Genomic DNA, 26,615 nt, shown 5'->3' on the forward strand with positions numbered 1-26,615 from the left:
CACTGTACACCATGAAGTGACCACTTTCATGCATGGCAGCTTGTGTAAGGAGGTGGTCATGTTCCTGCCCAAGAAGACACTGATTACGTGTGACTTTTATACATTAAAATGGAAAATGTGATGTATAGTGTTGTAAGCAAAAAGGTGTAGTGTAATGCAAGATATATAAGAGCTGAAAGTGTTATGATGTAATGTTTGTTGAGACAGTTCTGTTAGCAACAGAGTGCAGGGATAGAAATAGTTGTGTGGGACTAGCCCACTATGGGAGGGGTTAGTGCGTAGGGACAGGAATGGGTTTCTAGATAAATAGTCAGATAGGGATAGCTAGCAAAGGAAGTGCATGGTGTTCTAGGCAGTACAAGGTGATACTGGAACTCCCTGGGTGAATATACTACAGAAACCTTAACCCCTTCCTATGGAGGAGGATAGACATGGAGTCTCAGTTGGGAGACGTATGGAGCCATATCTACTACAGGTCTTGGGCTGGGATTCCCTGGGACTGACAGGACAAGTTAGAGCAGGGATAGTCCAAGAAGAACGAAATGTGAATGTTGACGTGTACTGAGGTATTGCAAAGTCTGGCGGAAATTTATGTGCCTGTTATTATGTGTTATAAATGGAAGAAAATGGATTGTTGAGTAAACTTGTTGGGGTTGAAATGTTCATTGGTTTATGTGCAGCAGCTACTCAAATGAAAGACGTGGAGACAGTGGAGGCCTGTGGCCCACCAGGGACTACAATGCACTCTAAACAATACAGCAGATTTATTCATGGCCATGATCTCTATGTAGCTTGCCCCTAACTACTGCTCTCTGGCACCCTACATATAGGGTACTTCACCTGATCGGTGGGAATGACAGGTGTCATGTAGGGGGGTAGGCCCACCCCTTCATGTATAGCACACTGATGTCCTGTGTAACATTATGTAAATTCCTTGCTTGTATGATTTTGCCACCAGGTGGCAGTGTTGCAGCACAGTTGTTCTGGCATCTTAGTAGGCAGGGAGAGAGCAGGAATAGGAGGAGGATAGGGATATATAAGTGAGAGACAATGGGAGGGGGAGAGGAGAGTCCCTGGGAAGATGTAAAATTAATAACTCCACCATGCCGATTCTGATCCTATGGGTCACCCCTCTGGCTGTGACACACAGGATCCAGTCCAGATTGGTCAACCGTGTCCCCCAGGAGTGGGGTATAGTCTATTGGTTGGGGTCTGGTGTCTATTTCATATGGCTGCTAATGCTCAGCGAATTCCTCACTCACGGAAAGGTCAGTGCATCCTCAGATAGAAGGATATGGCTGGATGGTCTGGGTATGAATGGGAGAGCCCTGTCGGTTGCTGTCATTCTTAGTCCTGTCAGATGCTGTGTTAGCATCACCTGTGGGTGGGGTGAAGTGGCTCAACAGACTTCATGACCTTGTCCGTGCCAGTGTGAAATGTAGTGATGGAAGGAGAGGCCTAGAGGTGACAGAAAGTGCCCAGGTGCCAGAGATATGGACTGCTGCTAAATTATGTATGAGAGGGAAAGATGTAAGGAACCCCTATGGGAAAAATACCGGTGCCGGCGAAGTGTAGACCGAGTTGATGCAGAACATAACGGAAAATAAAGTTGGCTTGTTTGAGAAAAGAAACAGTGTCGGGACTTTAATTGCTGTGAGTGAGAAAGCAATGTCGCCTAAATGACTTCGGAGTTATCCTGTGTGTGGTGCGACAATGGGGATTTGGGTTGTTAATGACAGGCTGTGCTGTGACCTGTCGTTCCCTGCTACCACGACTACATTCACTGCCTGTCCCATGTCCTCCACCACAGTCAGACCATAATTAATCCAATATTGATGACTTAGGCTAAGTTCAAACTTCCGTTCTTTTAAATCCGTCAGGTCTGTCATTGCGACTGAGCGACGGATCCGTCGTTTTTTAGATGTCAATGGATGTGTTATTTCACAGGATTCCATTCACAGGAATCCTGTGAAAAAACTGATCCGTCTCGTCCGTTACATCCGCTGTGCGTCCGTTTCCGATTTCTTTGTGCTTGAGACAGCCCAGTGGGTGTGCCAAACATGCTGGGCATGCTCAGTAGAGCATGACTGAATACAGCACTGGATTCCGTCATAAGACGGATTATGACGGAATCAAGCACCATAGACAAACATTACACTCTTGACAGATTGCGACGGATTCCTGCGCGGTGCGTTAATTTTAACGACCCAAAAAACGTTACATTCTGCGTTGTTTCCGCCCGGCGGTCAGTCCAAAAACGACTGATGTGCCGCGCAGCGGATGCAACCCAGATCATCAGTCGCAATCCGCCACTCATTGAAGTCCATGGGAAACAACGGAATCCGCCAAACGGATTGCATTGTTTATCAGACCGGCGGATTGTGACTGATACAAAATAACGGAAATGTGAACCTAGCCTTAGTCTAAGGATAGGTCATCAGTAGAGTTGAGCGCGGTTCGCAGTTCGAGGTTCTCCAGTTCGCGGCTCGAGTGATTTTGGGGGCTGTTCTAGATCGAACTAGAACTCGAGCTTTTTGCTAAAGCTCGATAGTTCTAGATGCGTTCGAGAATGGTTCTAGCAGCAAAAAGCAGGGCTTTTTACAGCTACAGTGTGCAGGAGCCATCGCTGGCAGCCTGCCAGAAGCTGGTAACCAAGATAAACATCGGGTATCCAAGCAAAGCACTTTGGTTAGTAACCCGATGTTTATCCTAGTTACGTGCAGGAAGCCCACACTTCCCAGCTCAGCTCACTCCGCCCCCTCCTGCACGCGACATGTACACACACACACACGCGCACACACACACACACACACACTCACACTCACCTGTCCCCAGCCAAGCAGTCCACGACACTGACGTCCTCAGCGCCACCCACTTCACACTCCGCCGCCAGCACACATGGCTCCGCCCACCTGCACTCTGCACACATGGTCCCGCTCGGCTTACCTGCGGTGATGAAGTCCCGACCTCAGCGCTGTCACTGTTCTCCATGGCCGCCGCTTGTCACATCACCTTCTCTCGCTTCCGACCCTAGAATGACTAGCGGTGACGTCACGGGCCGCTCGCGATACTTGGCTGTGAAGGCAGCGGTCATTGAACTCAGTGACAGGTGCTGTCAGCAGTACAGGAGATCAGCGCAGGTAATGTACCTCGCTGACAGCAGCACTTGTCATCCCCTGCAGTGACCTGGGCTAACCCATTGATGTTAGCTCAGGTCACTGCACTGCTCTCCCAGCCAATGGGGAACATCCTGCTCTTCATTGACTGGGACAGTGTGGATCGTCATGGCAACCCCTTGGATTACACCAGACCTGGATTTGTTTTTCTATCTAATAAATTGGTTAAAGAGGGAATGTATTGGGAAGTGTTATTTCAAATAAAAATGTGTTTGTCGTCTATTTTTTTTTATTACGACTGGGTTGGTGATGTCGGGTATCTGATAGACGCCTGACCTCACCAACCCCAGGGCTTGATGCCAGGTGACATTACACATCTGGTATTAACCCCATATATTACCCCGTTTGCCACCGCACCAGGGCACGGGATGAGCTGGGGCGAAGCACCAGGATTGGCACATCTAATGGATGCACCACTTCTGGGGCGGCTGCGGTCTGCTATTTTTAGGCTGGGGAGAGTCCAATAACCATGGACCTCCCTAGTCTGAGAATATCAGACCCCAGCTGTCTGCTTTACCTTGGCTGGTGATCCAATTTCGGGGGGACCCCTACGTGTTTTTTTTTTTTAATTATTTATTTACTTTAAAATAACAGCGTGGGGTGCCCTCAGTTTTGGATTACCAGCCAAGGTGAGGCTGCCAGCTGTGGTCTGCAGGCTGCAGCCGTCTGCTTTACCCTAGCTGGCTACAAAAATAGGGGGAACCCTACGTCATTTTTTTTTTCATTTTTTTGGCTAAATACAAAGCTAAGCACCCCTTAGTGCCACATGAAAGGCACCAAAGTGTGCAAAATTACAAAATGCAGGAGAGTGGGACATTATGTGTCTTTCTGCCATTATAATGACAGAAAAGACTGATATGAAGTGCACAAGCACCAGAAAATCACCAGAGCGCTCTACGCTGTGAAAAGCAGTAGAAAATGGCACTGGAGTGAACATGTGACCGCCTCATGTAGGATGAAGCTATGGCTCCTGGGTAAATTTATGTATTTTCCCTCCTTCAGTTTTTTTGCAGTACACAAAAAAAACGGAAGGCACACGGATGACAAACAGATGACATACGGACCGTCTACGGAACGGAAATGGATGCCACACGGATGCACCCATGAAAAAAAACGGACTGTTTTTTGCAGACCGCAAAAATGGATCGGTTGTGTTAATGTAGCCTTATTCTGATCTGCCGTTTATAAACAGCAGGCAGAAATAAGTGAATAACGCCCCCCAGCATCAAAAAATCTCCGGGGTTTCAGGGCTAGCTGAGACCCTGGAGACCATGATTCAGGACGGTTTTTCTGGTCCCCGCTCACGTGATCACAGGTATACACCGTACACCGATGATCACGTTACAGTAAATGACAGCGCCGGTAAAAAATTATTTATCTCCCATCTGGCATGAACAAACATGATACATCTCCTCCCCGATCCCCTCCGGTCCCCTGATGTCGCCAAAGTGCCCCCCCTGATGCCCTCCCAGAAATCCAAGATGGCCGCGCGCACACCAGCGCGCCGGCCGCATTCACCCTACTCCTCTGATTTCTGTCGCATGTGCCATGACACATGCGACAGAAAACTCCTCCCCAGGCCCTGCCAGGTCACCCCCTATAACCTCACCGGTGTTCCCCGGTGTCCCACGGTACCTGTGCAGCGTTGATCCCCCCACGGCCCTCTCCTTCACAATAGACGCTGCCGCATGCACAGAGCGGCTGTCAGCTCAGCATCCTGTGTTCAGACACAGTGAGTGGTGGTTATGCATCTGTAAGCTAAATGGGCGGCACGGTGGCTCAGTGGTTAGCACTTCAGTCTTGCAGCGCTGAGGTCCTGGGTTCAATTCTCACCAAGGACACCATCTGCAAGGAGTTTGTATGTTCTCCCCGTGTTTGCCTGGGTTTCCTCCGGGTACTCCGGTTTCCTCCCACACTCCAAAGACATACAGCGCTATGGAATTAATAATGCTATCTAAATGAATAAATTATTATTATTACTGCAATGCCCTGCTCATGAGGTAAGGAACATAATTGATCAGGAGAGCTATATACTACATTTCCAAATGGAGGGATTTGCTTTTATAGTTGCCCTGCTGAACGACTACCAAACATGAGAGTCCGTTATACGCCACAAGAAAACACATCTAAATAGCGAGCTCTGTTGTTAAGTATTCATTCAGCTGGATAACTGGACTTAAAGGGGTATTCCATCTCCAAGATCCTATCCCTAATATATAGTAGGTGGAATAGCAATAATATCAGCAAATACCAATATTTGGAAATGTAGAATAATTCTCCTGATTAGGCATGCCCTTACCTCATGAGCAGGGCATTGCAGCTTTGGTAGCAACCATTACGACGTGGACTCTGCTGCTGTGGACCCGGGGAGAGTGAGTGCAGATTCATTGCACCCACACTCCTCACATGAAGGGTCTGCACTCCTAGAAAATGGGGGATACGTTCCCTGAGTGTCTTCCCCCCCATATTCTAGACGGTCCAGAGTCGTCGTGGGACCCCTTTTTTTTTTTTCTTACAATATATTGGTGAAAGAGGAAATGTTTTGGGGACTGTTTTTTTCAAATAAATTTCTTTTGTTGATTTTTTTTTTGTTAATACTGACAGTTTATGATGTTGGGTATCTAATAGACGCCATGACATCACAAACTGCTGGGCTTGATCTCAGGTGACTTTACAGCTAGTATCAACCCGATTTATTACTCCGTTTGCCACTGCACCAGGGCACGGGATGAGCTGGGGTGAAGCGCCAGGATTGGCGCATCTAGTGTATGCGCCAAGTCTGGGGTGCCTGCGGCCTGCTATTTTTAGGCTGTGAAGACCCAATAACTATGGATCTTCCCACCCTGAGAATACCAGACCACAGCTGTCCGCTTTACCTTGGCTGGTGATCCAATTTGGGGGGGACCCTACTTTTTTTGTGTAATTATTAATATTTATAAAATAATTATAAAAAAAGAGCCTGGCGGGACCTCCACATTGGATCCCCAACCACGGTAAAGCTGCCAGCTGTGGTTTTCAGGCTACAGCCGTCTGCTTTACCCTAGAAGGCTATCAAAAATGGGGGGACCCAACGTCATTTTTTTTTAACTATTTTTTAAATAGAAAAAATTAATGGCTTCCCTGTATTTTGATTGCCAACCAAGGTAACGGCAGGCAGATGGGGGTGGCAACCCATAGCTGTCTGCTTTATCTGCGCTGAGAATCAAAAATACCGTGGAGCTCTACGTCATTTTTTTTAAAGATTTATTTTTACAGCACTGTGATGTCCAGCAATCAAAGTACAGGGAAGCCCATTTTGTTTTTAGTTATTTAAATAAATAATTAAAAAAAATATATATGGGCTCCCGCTGCATTTTTTGTATTGCTAGCTAAGGGTAATCCAAGCAGCTACTGGCTGCTAACCCCCACTGCTTGGTGTTACTTTCACTGGCAATGGAAATTCCAGCAAAGCATTTTTTATTTTTTTTGCCAAAAAACTACAAAAAAAGGACGTGAGCTTCGCCATATTTTTGTATGCTAGCCAGGTATAGCAGGCAGGTGCTGGAAGAGTTGGATACAGCGCCAGAAGATGGCGCTTCTATGAAAGTGCCATTTTCTGAGGCGGTTGAAGACTGCAATTCGCAGCAGTGGGGCCCAGAAAGCTCAGGCCAACCTGTGCTGCGGATTCCAATCCCCAGCTGCCTAGTTGTACCTGGCTGGACACAAAAATGGGGCGAAGCCTACGTCATTTGTTTTCTAATTATTTCATGAAATTCATGAAATAATAAAAAAGGGCTTCCCTTTATTTTTGGTTCCCAGCCGAGTACAAATAGGCAACTGGGGGTTGGGGGCAGCCGTACCTGCCTGCTGTACCTGGCTAGCATACAAAAATATGGCGAAGCCCACATAATTTTTTCAGGGGGCAAAAAACTCCTGCATACAGTCCTGGATGGAGTATGCTGAGCCTTGTAGTTCTGCAGCTGCTGTGTGTCTGTATGGAGAAGAGCAGACAGCAGCTGCAGAACTACAAGGCTCAGCATACTCCATCCAGGACTGTATGCAGAAGTTTTTTGCCCACCAAAAAAATGACGTGGGCTTCGCCATATTTTTGTATGCTAGCCAGGTACAGCAGGCAGCCACGGGCTGCCTCCAACCCCCAGTTGCCTATTTGTACCCGGCTGGGAACCAAAAATATAGGGAAGCCCGTTTTTTTAATTATTTCACTTATTTCATGAAATAATTAAAAAACAAATGACGTGGGCTTCGGCCCATTTTTGTGTCCAGCCAGGTACAACTAGGCAGCTGGGGATTGGAATCCGCAGCACAGGTTAGCCCAAGGTTTCTGGGCACCTCTGCTGCGAATTGCAGTCCGCAGCCGCCCCAGAAAATGGCGCTTTCATAGAAGCGCCATCATCTGGCGCTGTATCCAACTCTTCCAACAGCCGTGAAGCCGAGTGGCTTGTTGGGTAATAATGAGTTAATACTAGCTTTGTTTTACTAGCTAGTATTAAGCCAGAGATTCTTAATGTCAGGCACGTTTGACCCGGCCATTAAGAATCTCCAATAAAGGGTTAAAAAAAAGACACCACACAGAAAAAAAATACTTTAATAGAAATAAATACACAGACACATTAGAGACTCCATCTTTATTACCCCCTGTCAGCCCTCCACGATCCATGGTCTTCTGTCTTTCTCGTTCAACAAATGCAGCTCTGCTCCATCACTGCTGCATGGGGGAAGACGCTGCTTCCCATGCAGAAATCACTCTGTGAAGGCTGCACGGGAAGCAGCGTGCAGCCTTCACTCCGTGAGAGATCAGTGCTGCTGGCTGTTAGCGGTAACAGCGGTAACGCTGACAGACGCGTTACCAAAGCAACGGTGCTCCGATCATGTAATTCCCGGAGCCGCGTTGCTATGGCAACGGTGATCTCCGTTAATGACCGGCTGTATCAGCCGGTCCCTAACGGAATGGGGAGTCGACCGTGTGCTAGAGCATGTCGCCGGTACACGGCGATACACAAATGTGCACCGTGTACCGGAGAGTGCAATGACAGGACCTAGGACATGACATGACGTCAAAGCCATGTGACCAGTCTGTAGCCAATGAGATAATAGCCACGTGACTGGTCACATGGCTATTTTGATGTCGCGATAGGTCCTGCATCACTGCTGGCAGTGCTGGTCACCGGGAGGATTCAGCGATCATCGGATGGAATAGCGGCAGGAGACAGAGTGCAGGAGGGATCGCGGGAACCGGTAAGTGTTATGGCAATGTTTATTAACTGTATGTGTACATTTATAATGCGTTTTTATGTGTTTGTGATTGCCTCCCATTATTTCCTATTGGTTCAAATTCGGTTCGTCGAACGTTCGCCGAACTGAACTCGAACGAGACCTCTGTTCGACGAACCGAACTCGAGCTGAACCACAGCCGGTTCGCTCATCTCTAGTCATCAGCAGTGCAAATCAATGTGCAGGACATACCGTAGTCTATTGGCCACGTCAATATTCCCTAAGAACTGACACCTACTTCCCAGCATCCACTGCTTTTCTTTCCTTTGATTAGCCACTCTGATGTGATGTCATTGTTCCTATGTGATGACCATGCCCCTGGTTGGCTAACCAAAACAAGAGCTGCAGATGCCATCAGGTAGGGGGTAGTTCTCAGGGCTCCCATCCAGTGGCCAGAGGTTACTGGCTGATGAACTTGGGTCTTCAAAATACTTCATGTCAACTTTAAATATCTGTGTCATAGTCCTGGATAATCCCTTTAAGTAAAATGTCCTTGATAACTTGAGCTTAGAAGGTTACAATGAAGCATTAGGTAGAAAAGAGGATCTGTAAACACTGCTGGCTAAAAGTGCGTGATATATCAATATGAAATCTGGAAAATTTAAAGGAGTCTACGACTAAAGATAAGAATCTACTACAAAATACAGTGTTTATTAAGTGTAACTGGAACTTTGCCCATCTCATTACGGGGAGGTCTGTGTGTTTAGGTCATACGCATGATGACGGGCGCTGCTTGTTCTTTGATCAAAATATTATTGTTTCTGAAAATTCTTTAGTTATTGTTAACAAGAGACTTGGAATTCCGAGGAACTGCTTTATGGATTTCAGCCAATGGAGTAATAAAATGGATCAATACGTCTGAGACAGCTAAGGATAACATTGTACTGTGACATGGAACCTTTTACATATGACAGAAAATGTGTATTTTCGCAAACTTTGCCATCAGACCCGTTAAACTCTGACACCCAGAAGACGTTCAATGCAATAAACACCGATGTCTGAGTCAATACAATGCGTCTCTCCCCCAACAGACTAAAGATCTAACATGATATCATATTCGCTTCATACAGTATTTATTCCAGGAACCGAGAATACACATCTCTAACCTTGGCAACAATGTCATCAGCTCTAACTGTAAAACACATGGAACGTTCCGGTAATCCATCATTTGCCAGATTATTATTTTTCAAATAATTGACATTAATCAACCCATGAGATTTTCTTCCTGACGTTTGGCCACTTGGGTTTCTTTCTTTGGACCTGGAAAATTCCAGATCAGTATATCCTTTCAGATTAAAACAGACTTTTGGATTATTTTTTTGTGGAAACCAAAGCCATCGAGAATTCGACTAAAATAATTTTTCTGTATAGCATCTTGTGGCAGAATGTTTATTATTTGTCCGATTCATTCACAACTTCACTGTTCTCTAAACTAAACATATTTCAGTTATGAATTACAGCGCCAGGGATTTTTTTACACTTTTTTTGCAATCTTCCCCCTCCCATCCCAACTCTATCCCTTATTGCTATTTGTTTGGGGGTTTTGGGAGTTCAGCTCAGCTCTCTCTCAGACTAAGGCCCCCTTCACACGTCTGTGCAAATCACTCATGTTTTGCACGGACCGTGTTGAAGGTGCATAAGGCCATTCGTGTGCTATGATTTTGGCACACTAGCATTCACCGTGTGCTATCCGTGATAATACACGGAGAGCAGGAACTTTTTACTCCCCTGTCTCCGGCGCTGCTGTCTTTGGCGCTGACACTTCCAGGTTCAGGGTGCAGTGAATATTCATGAGCATAATGAGTGGACCCAGAAGAAAGTGACAGCAGCGCTGAAGACATCAGCGCTAGAGACAGGCGAGTATAGAAAATAATTTTATTTCAAAGACACGTGTTTTCTCAAGTACATGTCACACAGATCACATTAGTGTGTGGTCCGTGTGAGATCAGTGCTGCCAGAGAAAAACGGAGTTGTCCCCATGCGAAACACACAGATGTGGACACATGCCCGTGAGAAAGCACGGATGAGTGCGCAGACCGAATGATTTTTATGGGTTTGCATATGTCCATGTTCCCGGTATGTATGAAAGTGTGGACGTGTGAACAGTGCCTAAGTATATATTCGAACTGCCAGATTATCGGGAATAATCGGGTGGTGTAAACAGTAAACAGGCTGCCAATCACTTGAATGAGTAAAATAAGCAATGCTCATTCATTGGGTGAAATTATTGATAAAGAGAATCTGTCAGATGCTTCATGTTGAACAAAATGCAGACTTGGCTTCATGACTGGTGTTTTAGAGAAAATATATGTTGAAGACTCAGTCGGGGACCAATAGCTGTAGACAAGACTAGTTCAACGCCACCCCAGGCCGGCTCTTCCCAGCACCATTGCAGATAGACAGGACTCTATGTGTATGGCAATCACCAGCAGAAGAAATAGGATAGCCCACAAGGGGTAGTAGAACATCAAGACAGTCTATGCACACCGGAAGAGCGATCAGTATGTTGAAACTGAGCCAATTGGGAAACATGCAGACAACCAGCGGTCATGCAACGGCTTCTATTGGCTAGTGTAAAACCAGTCCAAGACATTAGCCACCATCATGTTTTCCCACATTTAGGTTCAACTTACTAGGTGCAACATACTCCATCCTTCAACCCAGTTGTGGGCATATCATTGGTGCAACCTATGCAGCCGCACAGGGGCCTAAGGAGTCATGTGACACATTTCTATCTCCAAAGTAGGTGGAATTGTGCATTATGATGAGCTATTGGACACAAAGAGACTGTGTATTGTGCTTGCTTAGGGGCCCTTTTCCACCTGTGTATGCCAATGCTTCAACCCATAAGTCGATGTCTGCTTTTATCTACCAACCATCTTAACAGTAAAATCCTCATGTTCCCCAGTGCTAATCATTTGCTCCTCCATTAGACTGGAAAAGTGGTATATCCCCTAACCATCTAAGATCCAGCAGGACAGTTTTGGACTAAGATAAGACCTACTACCCTGAGCCTGAAACTAGCTTTATTTTCCAATGTGTGCCATGAAATCAGAGCCATATTTGCTGAGAAGGAGCTGCAGCAATATCGGTCATGGCCAGACCAGCCAATGAGTGGAGGTATCTTCTTTTATCTACTATTCTTTTGCCCCAATATAAGCACAAACTGATAATATAATCTTCCTGGAGGACTACTTATAGAATACAAACTCTGTAGTTATGAGGCAGAAGACAACACACCAACACATGGTATGAAAATGGTGCCATACATGGCCTTTACCCGTTGAGTTGCAGGTTAGATTTCAAATATAAATTTGTGCCATTGTGCATGGACCATGAAGAAAATTCATAAGTGATGGATCTCCCTTGCTTCTGAATCATTGACACTGCTAACAGCTGCTGCCATTTTCTACCTCTTTTTATCATTTGTGGTTAATATGGGTCCTTTTCGTATTTTAGAAAGGTTCTATCCAGATGGACATTTATGGCACAAGGTTGCACGTTAAGGGGTCTAAGCTTAAAATTCACCAAATAATAGTGAGAGGAGACCAGGAACGTTTTTCTGCTCTGTTTCGTCAGGTCATTACTGATGAGGCTGGTGGACAAAATACGTGGCACATTTTATGGGCACTACATGGTATTTAATTTAAGAAATGCACCACTGCCCTCAGTCTTTATTAATAGCATGTAGTGGTGACGTTATTATTAGTTCTGAGCACTAGTGAGGAGCAAGCACTACCATGCTCTGGTGCTTGGTACTGTTAACAAGTAGAGATGATTGAACCTGAACTGTAAAGTTGGGGCCCGTACCGGAAACCAGGTGTCCGAGTACTGGAACCGAACATAGACTTTTACCTGTATGTCCGGTTCCTGATTGGGTTTGCCAACCAAATGAAGCTTGTTGAAAGGATGCAGAGCAGCCAATCAGCAAGCTTTTCTGGTGTGGGCACTGTGATTGGCAAGAAAATCACTGTAGAAAAAAAATGACGTATGCTTATGACCTATTTTGATAGCTAGCCATAGGCTGCAGCCCTCACCTGTGAGCTTTACCATGGCTGGATATAAAATAGAGGAACTTCTCTGACATATTTGAAAAATTATTTAAAAAAATAAATAATAAAAAGGCCTAAGGTCTACTCGATTTTTGATAACCAGCCACGGTAACGTAGACAAGTGAGGGCTGGTATTATCATGGTGAGAGGAGCCATGGGTACTGCTCCTCAGCCTAAAAATACCAGCCCACAGCTGCCCAGAATTGGCACATCACATTAGCTGTAACAATCCTGCCTCTATACCTGGCTCATCCTGATAGCCCTGGTGCGGTGGCAATTGGGGTTACATAAGGAGTAAATGACAGCTTTGATTTGTCAAAAAATGATAGCTGCTACTAAGCCCTAGATTAGAAATGGGAGGCGTCTATGAGACATCCCCATTACTAATCCTGTAAGTGAAAAGAAATAAAACACAAACACTGAAAAATCCTTTATTTGAAATAAAAAACACACTCCCTCTTTAACCCGTTTATTAACCCCAAAAAGACCCTTGCAGACCCGACGTAATCCATACGACATTCCATGAATATCCTCAGCTCTCCTACATCCAGAGGCTGCAGAGACGGAAAACATGTCTGCTTTCTGCTGGCTCTGGGAATCACTGACAGCTGAGGGGGACCCGGCTGTGAGCAGGTGACGTCACTCAGTTCAGTGGAGGTCACACCCAGATTACCACGGTGTGACTTCAGGTGACCTGACTGCCGGACTGTTGGACTGCAGGACACGACTGTGACCTTTAATCCGAGAGTGTCAGTTCACCTGAGGTCACACTTGGGACTCTCAGTGAAAGTACTGCGGAACTGTTGGATTGCCGGAAACAGCTGTGTCCTGCAGTTCGACAATCCGGTAGCACTTTCACTGAGGGCAGCAGGGAAGCCCCTAGTATGACCTCAGGTGACCTGATTGCCGGACTGTTGGATTGTGGGTCACTGCCACGTCCCGCATTCCGACAGTCCGACAGTCAGGTCTCCTGAGTCAGGAATGATTTTGTTTTCACTAAAATTAGGAATATTGGCTTCTGCTTCATGGGAGTTTTGTCTTCTTTTGGATGTACACTTCAGGAGAATAGGCTAACCTAAATGGACTTTAATTTTTTGCTTAGCATTTTAGGTTCATGGCTTTACATTTCGACTGCATATAAAAAATGTACACTTCAGGGAAACTTGTGCATCTAGAATTAGGAGTTTTGTATTATTTGCTCAGTTGGTACCCTATTACTGAAAGGCTGATGAGAAATTCCAATGAGTTGCAAGAAATGACATTAAAAGATACTTGAAAATGCAAATTTTGCTAAGGAATCCAATTTTTCAAGAAACAAATTTTAAGTGGTTGCTCCCTTTCAGACAATGTTCTGTCCCAGCTATACAGTTTGTTAAATAAAACAACAAACAAACCATGCTGTACTCACTTTCTACTGGGTCTACTGGCGAGTCTCCCAGTGTCTGGCACTGGCTGCCACGCTGAAGCCACATTGACAGCATGGCAGCCAATATGTAAGTTCAGCGACAAATCTACCCTTTTCAGAACTGCTGATCTTAGGGGTTGATCTTGTGACGCTGACGCTGCAGCCAATCCAGACACCAGTGGCAGCGGTGGAAAATATGGTTCTGTAAGCAAAACATAATTTGTTTTGCCAAGGTGGAACATTATCTAAAAGTGAACAACAATCCCTTTAATAACTTATAAGGGCTTGCTTTCCAAAGCCTTGGAAGGCTGCACTACAAATCACAATCACTGGGTAGACACACATAACATAAATATCTCCTGACAGAGTATCGCAAAATAATGGTTTTTGTTGTTGTTTTTCTTAATGTTCATTTTGAACTACTCATTACATGATATGTTAAAGTGTAACTGTACTTTTAGGCAATTATTCAGAATCAGCTGTACTATGTGTTAATATGAGAACACTATCCAGAACTAATGAGTTGTCTGGATGTAAATCAACTTCTGACAAAAGAAAAAATACTTGTTAGAAAGCTCAGCTCAATATTTATTTATTTCCTTTGCCTGTTTCCTCACTCTGCTCCTCTTCCCTCTCCAAGACTGGAGTTGAGCTGTTTTTCTAGAGTGGGTGATAATAAATTTAGCAGTCGGATGCAAGAAGAAATGTCCCATAAGTGGAGAAAGAAGCAGATTTATCTGATAAGATACATTTCAAATTTTCTCTCAATCACCTGCACTATAGATTTATGCAAAGTTTGTTGAAAGCACTGTTCCGTTAAGCCACAAGGAAACGTAAAGAAGAACAAGTTCTGGCATAAGGGAAAATATTTGTTAGAAAGCTCAGCTCAATCTTTATGTTTTTTTTGCCTGTTGCCTCACTCTGCTCCTCACCTTTCCTCCCTCTCCCTTCTCCAAGACTTGAGCTGTTTTTCCAAAGTGGGTGATAAGTTTAGGAATCGGGTGCAAAGAGAAATGTCTCATAAAGTAGAACAAGTTCTGACGTAAGGGAAAAGACTTGTTAGAAAGCTCAGCTCAAACTTTATATGTCTCCTTTGCGTGTTTCCTCACTCTGCTCCTCATCTTTCCTCCTTCTCTCTTCTCCAAGGATTAAGCTATTAAGCTGTTTTTCCAGAGTGGGTGATAAGTTTAGGAGTCGGGTGCAAAGAGAGATGTCTCATAAGTGGAGAAAGAAGATGATTTATCTAATAAGATGCATTACAAATTTTCTCTCAATGTTGTATACTATTGATTTTTGCAAAGTTTGTTGAAAGCGCAGTTCCTTTAAGCCACAAGGAAGTGTAAATAAGAACAAGTTATGACATAAGGGAAAAGACTTGTTAGAAAGCTCAGGTCAATTTTGTATGCTTCCTTTGCCTGTTTCTTCACTCTGCTCCTCACTTTTCCTCCTTCTCCTCTCTCCAATACTTGAGCTGTTTTTCCAGAGTGGATGAGACGTTTATTAGTCAGGTGCAAGAAGAAATGTCTCATAAGTGGATAAAGAAGCAAATGTATCTAATAAGATACATTACAAATTTTCTCTCAATGTCATATACTATTGATTTATGCAAAGTTTGTTGAAACCATAGTTCCTTTAATCCACAAGGAAGTGTCAAGAAGAACAAGAAAGAAAGTTCGGGTCAATTTTTTGTGTTTCCTTTGCCTGTTTCTTCACTCTGCGCCTCACGTTTCCTCCCTACTTCTCCTCTCTCCAATACTTGAGCTTTTTTTCCAGAGTCAGGTGCAAGAAGAAATGTCTCATAAGTGAAGAAAGAAGCAGATTTATCTAATAAGATACATTACAAATTTTCTCACAATGTCCTATACTATTGATTTATGCAAAGTTTGTTGAAAGTACAGTTCCTTTAAGCCACAAGGAATTGTAAAGAAGAACAAAACTTTACAGCAGAGTTATGCTCATGACTAGCCAGTCAGAAGGGTTTGCTCTCAAGATAATTTTTTCTTCATAGTTTTTGGATGTCAGCTAATAATTGTATAATGTTTAGCTATGGTAGAATAGGTTAAGGAAGAACAAGTTGACATAAGGGAAAAGACTTGTTAGAAAGCTCAGCTCAATCTTTATATGTTTCCTTTGCCTGTTGCCTCACTCTGCTCCTCATCTTTCCTCCCTCTCCCTTCTCCAATACTTGAGCTGTTTTTCCAAAGGGAGTGATAAGTTTAGGAATCGGTACAAAGAGAAATGTCTCATAAAGAAGAACAAGTTCTGATGTAAGGGAAAAGACTTGTTAGAAAGTTCAGCTCAATCTTTATACATTTCCTTTGATTGTTTCCTCACTCTGCTCCTCATTTTTCCTCCCTATCCCCTCTCCAGTACTTGAGCTGTTTTTCCAGAGTGATAATAAGAAGAACAAAACTTTACAGCAGAATTATGCTCACAAATAGCCAGTCAGAAGGGTTTGCTATCAAGATAAAAAGATTTTCATAGTTTTTGGATGTCAGCTAATAATTGTGTAATGTTTAGCTATGGTAGAATAGGTTGTCTCTAGACTTTTAGATTCTTCTTGTTTCAATAGAAGATCCCCACCACCAAATTTATTTTTGCTTTACTTTCTTGAAATAATAGTATGATAATATGACAGGTAATAGATACTTCTTAATTATACTAATCTTACCTTCTGCTTCTCTCGGGCTCCAATGACCAGATGGGTTACAGGGCACTGGAGAAGATGCATTTGATCCATACTGAACCAGAATCCTTTTCTCCACGCACAGATGACACGCCGATCCCATATTTCTATGAACATTTTAAAAAAATATATATAATAATTAACACAAATTGCAACATTCCCAAAAGTTATATAGTACACCAAATATTGAGTGAAGAGTGAAGTGATGTAGTCGAATGTCGATGCGTTATCTCCCAGCAGGTGGCACCAAGTTATTGCACTGTGCATCCAGTGAGTTGCCGGCAGATATAGCATGTGTAGGCTGTTCTAGGCTACTTTCACACATCCGGCTTGAGCTCTGCGGGTCAATCCGGCTGTGCAAGCTATGCAACAGATGCGGTGAAAACACCGCATCCTTTGCATAAGTTTTTCCTTTGCGGCCAGTCCGGTTTTTGCCGCTTGCGGCATGCTACTGAGCATGCGCAGTGGCAAAAACCGCATGCGGCGGCCGGATGCGGTTATTGCCGCATCGCGCCGCATCCGGCTGCCATAGGCATGCATTGAAAAACGCGCCGCATCGGCAGAATGCGGCGCGATGCGGTTTTTTTTGCCGCACGAAAAAACGTGTCAGGCAACGTTCCATCCGGCCGCCGCATCGGCTAAATCTGCCGCATGCGGCAAAAACCGGACGGAACGCAAGGCCATGCGGCACAATGCGGCACTAATTAAAGTCTATGCCGGAAAATCGCAACCGGCAGCAAAAAAAAACGGTTGCGAATTTCCTGCAAAGTGCCGGATTGTGCCGCATAGCAAAAACCGGAGGTGTGAAAGCAGCCTAAGGGATAGCCTTTTTACAGCTAGCCTTTGCTATAGTTTGTTGCCTGCATTAAGTCCATAATATATTGGTGAATTCTTTACATATGTGTTAGAGTAATCCCTCTATATATTGCAGCCATATGTGATTTGTGCACTTGGAGCGAGCAGCAGGTAACAAGTTGACAACACCTGTATTCTGTAAGTGGAAGGGTTGTAGAAATGAGCTTACACAATGCACTGATGTAAACAGCTCCTGTATCCTGCTGATGGTGCCAGGAGGGCCACTATGGGGAATCCAAATACCATGCTGCTGTTCTCCGTTATTACTTGAATCGCTTCCACTCAGAGAGAACAGATGTTTATTACAGAATAACTCAAAATGCTATTGCCTAATATTAAGTTCAGCTTCATTAGAACTCACAGTCGAAGCTATAAAAGCATGCATAAAGAATAGAGAAAGAACAAAGTAGGTAAAGAATGCCCATTATACCATTCGACAATTAAGGCATGGTCAACCTAGAGATGGAATCATGGATGCAACCTGCTTTCCTGTGAAGCATGGCGACCATGTTATATATTGGTATAGGCTTGCAAACACTTTTTATTTTACTTCTTCACAGTTCTGTGATCCAACCTTTTGGCTGCAATCAGCCTTATACTGTACATGATATTGTGAATCCTTTACATACTCGTCGCCACTAGAGATGATTTCCACAAAAAAAGACTGAAAAGATTCAACACTTATCCTGATAAAATTATCCTTTTATTTCATCCAAAAGTAAAAAATTGCATTAAGTGGGGGACATCCTGGATGATGGCGGCAGTTTCGCACTCAGTGGTGATTCGTCAGGAGACAATGAAGAGCCATTGAGTGTGAGATGGCTGCCGTCATCCAGGATGACCCCCGTATCCTCATCCTGCAATTTTTTAACTTTGGATGAAATAAAAGGATAATTTTATCACGATGAGTGACACCTGTTTTCAATCTCTTTTGTGGAAATCGTTGGTTATAACTATTGTATATGGTTGAGCACCACCGTTGACTAGCCCGATAGTTGTCTGAAAACTATGTGAAGTACAGCGAGGTATATGGAGTCATTGATACAAGGCTTTTTCTATTTTTGGAATTTACCACTAGAGATGAGCTGAACCAAACAGTAAAGTTCGAGGTTTGTACCGAATACGGACTTTAAAAAAAGGTCAGTGTTGTATTTCAGAGTTCGGGAGCTTTACCTAAGCTGAACAATCGATCAAGCATTGCTGTGCTCATTTACGCTTGATGCTCAGCCCAGTGCGAGCCGCTTGCAGCGTTTGATCGGCTCACACTGGGCATAACAACAGCATTATCGGATGTAGTGTGCACCAGGAAAAAGTGGAAAAAAACCCACCTACCCTCCCCTGGAAGTGATCTGTTTATGGCTGGTTGCATGTGGGAGGAGACCTGAACTGCCGAATCAGTGACTTCCAATGGGGATCAAGTCAAGTCTGAGTCCAGAACAGAACTTTGTCTAAAGTCTTGTGGAACCCACCAAACCTGAACTTCATTGGGTCTGCTCAACTCTAGTCACCACCTGAAGGAAGCCTTCTTGTGCAATCGTGCCACTTGGAGCTTGTGAGCCACAAGGCAAAGGTTCCAACAGGGCTCCCAGCTAACATGTCTTAATTATCTTTTCATATGGGACAAAGTCTGGCAGACACCAACAGAAAAGGGCCTCTGTGCAAGACCAGTACAAGGGCCTGTGATGGTGGGATATTGTAGGTTATGTTCCATGATGTGTAGGTTTCTATTTTAGGCGTGGCTCATTGTCCATTATGTATTCCTTGTGTGTACATTGTCCTATTTGCAGGTTTAATTCCTCCCCTGCCAGGCTTTTGTTCCCAAGTCGGGGGAGGGGGCGTGAGATCCACCTAAACTCTCTGCTTACCTGAAGAATTAGGCAGTCTGTTTGGAGAACTTGAAGTGAGAAGGATTAAACCTTTGGGAGAAGCTGGGACTTCTCAGAGAGACCTGGACATTTATCGCTTATTGGACTATATTCATATTTCTGGACTAATTTTACCCTCCGTTTTGTGGATTATGTTATGGACCATTTGATTTGCTTGGAATAAATGCTCTTTGGATTGTAAAGCCATCTCTCACTCTGTTGATTGTGTGATATGGGAGCAGGACCCCTCACAAGGCCTTTTGCAGTCCAAGAGCTCATCATAATGCACAATACCACCTCATGTAGAGGTGGAAATGGGCCTCCTTACCTTTGGGCCCCTGTGCGACTGCATAGGTTGCACCAATGATATGTCCAGCCATGGAGCACAGGGACATTTTTGGTCACCCAGTCTCCAGGGCCCAGGTACAACTGCAACCCCTGCCCCTATTGTAGTTATGCCCGTAAATATATATAATTTAAGCCAATTGGGCAAAAAGTCATAACTCTTGTCAATTAATGTTTATACTATGAAGAAGGCTCTTGATGAACCAGAACTGTACCGGTAAAACCAATGGTGAAGTGAGTGAAGTTGAATCTTGCGTCAGCAGCGCTGCCTCACAAGATGTGCCAATGGAAATAATTTCATTAAACTCACTTTAATCGTGTTCAGCTTATAACGCATTTTGGAACAGGAACGGGTTCTTCTTCAGATAAAAAAAACACTGTACAAGGATCCAGTCCAAGCTCAAAACGCATTATAAGCTGAGCGAGAATAAAATTACTTTTTTGGAATAATTTCCTCTGGCATATCTTTTGAAGCAAAGTCAAAGCAAAATCCAACTTTACTCTTTTCTCCATAAAACTACTAAATAAGGCACAGAAATGTCAAATCTACAACTCACATCATCTTTTAATACTGAGTTGATGGAAAACCATTCACCTAAAAAGTCGTAGCGGAAAGATTGCCTGTACCTTGAGCTTTGGAATACAACGCCATAACATGATTTGGAACAGTTCCAATAGAGTCTTTATATATTACAATATTAACATAATTTAATCCATTAATTCACAGATTTGTCAGCTGTTATACAAACCTGTGTGGTATGCTGTCACGTTTCCCGGTCCCCTGGTCCCGTCCTTCGGTTCCCGTGGCCCGCTTCCCGCTCCCCGGCGGCGTCCCCTGCTTACCACTCCGGTCCCGGCCTCCTCTTCCCCGCCTGCGGCCTCCATGCGTCCAGCTCCCCGCTCCCGGCGCTCCTCTGCGACATGGGACTCCCAGCCGGGCGCTCCTGCTTCCTCCTCACCGCTTCCTGGACTGGCTTCTGGCACACGGGCCTCGCGCATGCGCATTAGGGCGCGCGCGCGGTCATTGACCCTTTCTTAAAGGGCCAGCACCCAGAAACAGGATATTGCATAGACAGGTACAGGGTATATAAGGTTTCTCTTTCCTGGTGGGTGGGGACTGTTCTACGTGTTTAGCAAGCTAGTGTTCAGGTCCCCGTATTGCTTTGCCCTGTGCTTTGCCTTGTATTAACCCTGTCCTGTCTCGTAGAGCCTATCCTGCCACGCCAGTCGCTCCGAACCAAGTCCATCCCTGGACCCTGACGGTGACTTCGGCGGATGTCCCACCACCTCTGCAGCTCCGCCAGTCTCCAGTCTCTGGCTCCGTTTGGTGACCCGTTCCATCGCTCAGCAGGTTCCGGATCCCGCCTGACCCTGTAACCCGGCCTCGGACCCTGAGTCTCGTCACCCGGACTACCATCCAGAACTCCGTGGGTTCAGCATCATCCACCTTTCCTGCTTCTCTACGGACTGTCCAGCTACCTATAGTGCTCCGGCTGCCGTGCATCAGGACCCTCTGGCGGGGTGACCAGCTTGGCTGTCTTCTCAGGGGAAATCGGTGTACGGTCCAGTGCTTCCACCACCCGGACGTAACATATGCAATGGTGTAATATAGCATATCTAGCTAGTTTGCATAGTAGGGCGACAAATCAGCCACATTATACAACTTTCTTATGAACATGTTTTTGTGCCACACGAATGCTCATGGTACAACAAACATTCCTTTGTTACATATTGTATATATGTACAAGGGGCTGCTGATAAGTCATTGCCTTTGTGATATATTTTTGTTCCTATGGTAACGAATGTTACATCACATGAAAGCCTTATGTGTCTAATATATGTTTTCAAAAGTTTGTGTTTGTTGTTTATGGCGACAGTGTTCTACACACGCGGGAAAATAAAATGTCAGAGTCTAATGCCATATTCACAGCAACTGAGACAGAAGAGTGATAGAATTCTTTTTTCTCCAAGGAAAGTCCATAAAGGATATTCATAGTGATATGTCGCAGACATTGGGGATCAATGCCCTTCATATTCCACAGTTAAGAACTGGGTTGACAAATTTACAACGGGCCACTTCAGCCCCAATGATGAGGAACGTCCTGGACGACCGAGAGTGATCGTTGTTCCGGAGATCATCGATGCTGTGCACAACCTCATACTGGAGAATCCACGAATTTTAGCAAAAGCAATAGCAGACATCATGAGGATTTCCCGTGAACGTGTTTGTGTCATTATCCATGAACATTTGGACATGAGGAAGCGATCTGCAAAGTGGTCCCCAAATGTTTGACAACAGATCAGAGAAGCAGGCGAGTGACAACTTCCCGGTCCATTTGTCAGCGTTTCCAGACTGATAAGAACTTCCTGGATCGACTGGTCACTATGGATGAGACCTGAATGAGACCTTAATTTATTTGTATGACCCTGAAAACAAGAAGCAGTCAAAAGAGTGGAGGCACAGTGGTTCTCCTCATCCAAAGAAGTTCAGGGTGCAAAACTCAGCTACTAAGGTGATGGCGTCTGTGTTCTGGGATAAGGAGGGCATGCTGCTAGTGGACTACCTTCAAAAAGTTTCCACCATCAATGCAAGGTATTACATTGAACTTTTGGACCAATTGAAGACAGCTCTGGAGGCCAAAAGGCGCGGCAAGCTGTCCAAAGTAATCTTGTTCCTGGAAGACAATGCCTCCTCTCACACTGCACCAGCGACCATGGCAAAACTGGCAGAGCTGGGCCTCCAGCTGGTTGACCACCCACCTTATTCATCAGATCTAGTTCCCTCCGACTATCATCTGTTTCTAAACCTGAAGAAACACCTCAAGGGTACCAAATTTCACACCATTTCTGCTATGAATGCCTGGTTTGAGCCACAACCAAAATCCTTCTTTTTGCTAGGTTTACAGAACTTGGAATATCGATGTAAGAAGTGTTTTGGCATTAGTAGAGAGTATGTGGAATAAATGTAAAGATTCATCATCCTATCTCTCTCTTTTCATTCTGGGTAAAGCCAAAGACTTATAAGCAGCCCCTCGTATTGTTATACGGATCATGGCAAATATTAAGCAAGGACAATCTGCCATAGACCAAGAGGCTACTATAGGGTCCCATGAGTGAGGGGGCTCACAGTACATCCATTATTTTAAAGGCTAATAAGAACCTGTGCAAAATTCCCTTCGGTAGTGGTAACTATTAGAGTTGAGGGCGGTTCGTGGTTCTCCAGTTCGCGATTCGAGTGATTTTGGGGGCTGTTCTAGATCGAACTAGAACTCGAGCTTTTTGCTAAAGTTCGATAGTTCTAGTTACTTTCGAGAACGGTTCTAGCAGCAAAAAGCAGGGCTTTTTACAGCTACAGTGTGCAGGAGCCATCGCTGGCAGCCTGCCAGAAGCTGGTAACCAAGATAAACATCGGGTATCCAAGCAAAGCGCTTTGGTTAGTAACCCGATATTTATCCTAGTTACGTGCAGGAAGCCCACACTTCCCCGCTCGGCTCGCTCCGCCCCCTCCTGCACGCGGCATGTACACACACACACACTCACCTGTCCCCAGCCAAGCAGTCCACGACACTGACGTCCTCAGCGCCACATGACCCCGCTAGGCTCCACCCACTTTGCACTCCGCCGCCAGCACACATGGCTCTGCCCACCTGGCACTCTGCACACATTGTCCCGCTAGGCTCCGTCCACCTGTCACTCTGCACACATGGTCCCGCTAGGCTCCGCCCACCGGGTACTCTGCACACATTGCCCCGCTAGGCTCCGCCCACCTGTCACTCTGCACACATGGTCTCGCTAGGCTCCACCCACCTGACACTCTGCACACATTGCCCCGATAGGCTCCGCCCACCTCTCATTCTGCACACATTACCCCGCTAGGCTCTGCGCACCTGGCACTCGGCACACATGGTCCCGCTAGGCTCCGCCCACCTGGCACTCGGCACACATGGTCCCGCTAGGCTCCGCCCACCTGTCACTCTGCACACATTACCCCACTAGGCTCCGCCCACCTGTCACTCTGCACACATGGTCCCGCTAGGCTCCGCCCACCTGTCACTCTGCACACATGGTCCCGCTAGGCTCCACCCACCTGACACTCTGCACACATTATCCCACTAGGCTCCGCCCACCTGGCACTCTGCACACATGGTCCCGCTAGGCTCCGCCCACCTGGCACTCTGCACACATGGTCCCACTAGGCTCCGCTCACCTGGCACTCTGCACACATGGTCCCGCTAGGCTCCGCCCACCTGTCACTCTGCACACATTACCCCACTAGGCTCCGCCCACCTGTCACTCTGCACACATGGTCCTGCTAGGCTCCGCCCAACTGTCACTCTGCACACATGGTCCCGCTAGGCTCCACCTACCTGACGCTCTGCACACATTACCCCACTAGGCTCCGCCCACCTGTCACTCTGCACACATGGTCCCAGTATGCTCCGCCCACCTGGCACTCTGCACACATTGTCCCGCTAGGCTCTGCCCACCTGTCACTCTGCACACATTACCCCGCTAGGCTCCGCCCACCTGGCACCCTGCACACATGGTCCCGCTAGGCTCCGAACACCTGGCACTCTGCACACATTACCCCACTAGGCTCCGCCCACCTGTCACTCTGCACACATGGTCCCGCTAGGCTTTGCCCACCTGGCACTCTGCACACATGGTCCCGCTAGTCTCCGCCCACCTGTCACTCTGCACACATGATCCCGCTAGGCTCCGCCCACCTGGCACTCTGCACAAATGGTCCCGCTAGGCTCCGCCCACCTGTCACTCTGCAGACATTACCCCACTAGGCTCCGCCCACCTGTCACTCTGCACACATGGTCCCGCTAGGCTCCGCCCATCTGGCACTCTGCACACATGGTCCCTCTAGGCTCCGCCCACCTGGCACTCTGCACACATGGTCCTGCTAGGCTCCGCCCACCTGTCACCCTGCACACATGGTCCCACTAGGCTCCGCCCACCTGGCACTGCACACATTACCCCGCTAGGCTCCGCCCACCTGGGACTCTGCACACATGGTCCCACTAGGCTCCGCCCACCTGGCACTCTGCACACATGGTCCCGCTAGGCTCCGCCCTCCTGGCACTCTGCACACATCGTCCCGCTAGGCTCCACCCACCTGTCACTCTGCAGACATTACCCCGCTAGGCTCCGCCCACCTGTCACTCTGCACACATGGTCCCGGTATGCCCCGCCCACCTGGCACTCTGCACACATTGCCCCGCTAGGCTCCACCCACCTGGCACTCTGCACACATTACCCCGCTAGGCTCCGTCCACCTGTCACTCTGCACACATGGTCCTGGTATGCTCCGCCCACCTGGCACTCTGCACACATTGCCCCGATAGGCTCCGCCCACCTGGCACTCTGCACACATTACCCCGCTAGGCTCCGCCCACCTGGCACTCTGCACACATGGTCCCGCTCGGCTTACCTGCGGTGATGAAGTCCCGACCTCAGCGCTGTCACTGTCCTCCATGGCCACCGCTTGTCACATCACCTTCTCTCGCTTCCGACCCGAGACTGACTAGCGGTGACGTCACAGGCCGCTCGCGATACTTGGCTGTGAAGATGATTGAAGTCAGTGTGCAGAAGATCAGCGCAGGTAATGTACTTCGCTGACAGCAGCACTTGTCATCCCCTGCAGTGACCTGGGCTGACCCATTGATGTTAGCTCAGGTCACTGCACTGCTCTCCCAGCCAATGGGGAACATCCTGCTCTTCATTGACTGGGACAGTGTGGATCGTCATGGCAACCCCTTGGATTACAGCAGACCTGGATTTGTTTTTCTTTCTAATAAATTGGTTAAAGAGGGAATGTATTGGGGAGGGTTTTTTCAAATAAAAATGTGTTTGTCGTCTATTTTTTTTTATTACTGACTGGGTTGGTGATGTCGGGTATCTGATAGACGCCTGACCTCACCAACCCCAGGGCTTGGTGCCAGGTGACATTACACATCTGGTATTAACCCCATATATTCCCCCGTTTGCCATCGCACCAGGGCACGGGATGAGCTGGGGCGAAGCACCAGGATTGGCGCATCTAATGGATGCGCCACTTCTGGGGCGGCTGCGGCCTTCTATTTTTAGGCTGGGGAGGGTCCAATAACCATGGACCTCCTTAGTCTGAGAATATCAGACCCCAGCTGTCTGCTTTACCTTGGCTGGTGATCCAATTTTGGGGGGACCCCTATGTGTTTTTTTTTTTTAATTATTTATTTAATTTAAAATAACAGCGTGGGGTGCCCTCAGTTTTGGATTACCAGCCAAGGTGAGGCTGCCTGCTGTGGTCTGCAGGCTGCAGCCGTCTGCTTTACCCTAGCTGGCTACAAAAAAAGGGGGAACCCTACGTCATTTTTTTTTTCATTTTTTTGGCTAAATACAAAGCTAAGCACTAGTGATGAGCGAGTACTAAAAAGCTCGGCTGCTCGAGGCTCGGGCCGAGCATCCCAAGATACTCGTGTACTTGGCCCGAGCACCGAGCCCAATGTTATCCTATGGGAGACCCGAGTATTTTTATGAAATGACCCCCGGCAGCATGTAGAAACCCTAAAAATGTCACAAAAGTCTCAGAAGAGTGCTCAAATGACATGGCAACAGCATGGGGAAGACCCCTTGAAGCATTTATCACTCAAAAGTCACAGCTGTGAACAATTCTGTCCGCGTTTTACGCCATTTTTACGGACTCACCAGAAAACCTTCAAAATGACACCAAAATGAATTTTCATGGCGGAAATGTTAAGGTATGTGCGGTATAGTGAGATAGAGCTGGGGTATGCTACTTTTTGAGATTAATACATGAAAGATTTTACGTAAAACATTGTGTGGCACTCCGATGTCCCTGAGAAGAGACGTACATGAAGGCCTCTTGAGTCTAATGTGCCCATTTTGAGGAAGTGAGTCTTTGTAGTATTTTCCTTTGCCAGGGCAGTCCAAAATTGTGAGGTTCACCAA

At 46.3% G+C, this 26,615-nt stretch overlaps 1 protein-coding gene across 2 annotated transcripts in view; it reads right to left on the minus strand.

Annotated features, from left to right (window-relative positions):
- PAPPA (pappalysin 1) overlaps positions 1-26,615 on the minus strand; it is a 554,424-nt gene that overhangs the window by 306,319 nt on the left and 221,490 nt on the right. For both annotated transcript variants that reach the window (XM_075324089.1, XM_075324088.1), the window contains exon 6: positions 16,576-16,697. In XM_075324089.1, coding sequence (XP_075180204.1) covers positions 16,576-16,697 — 122 coding nt within the window. The remainder of the gene's footprint in view (positions 1-16,575; positions 16,698-26,615) is intronic.

This window comes from Anomaloglossus baeobatrachus, chromosome 9 (genome assembly GCF_048569485.1).
Source record: "Anomaloglossus baeobatrachus isolate aAnoBae1 chromosome 9, aAnoBae1.hap1, whole genome shotgun sequence".
NCBI lineage: Eukaryota > Metazoa > Chordata > Amphibia > Anura > Aromobatidae > Anomaloglossus > Anomaloglossus baeobatrachus.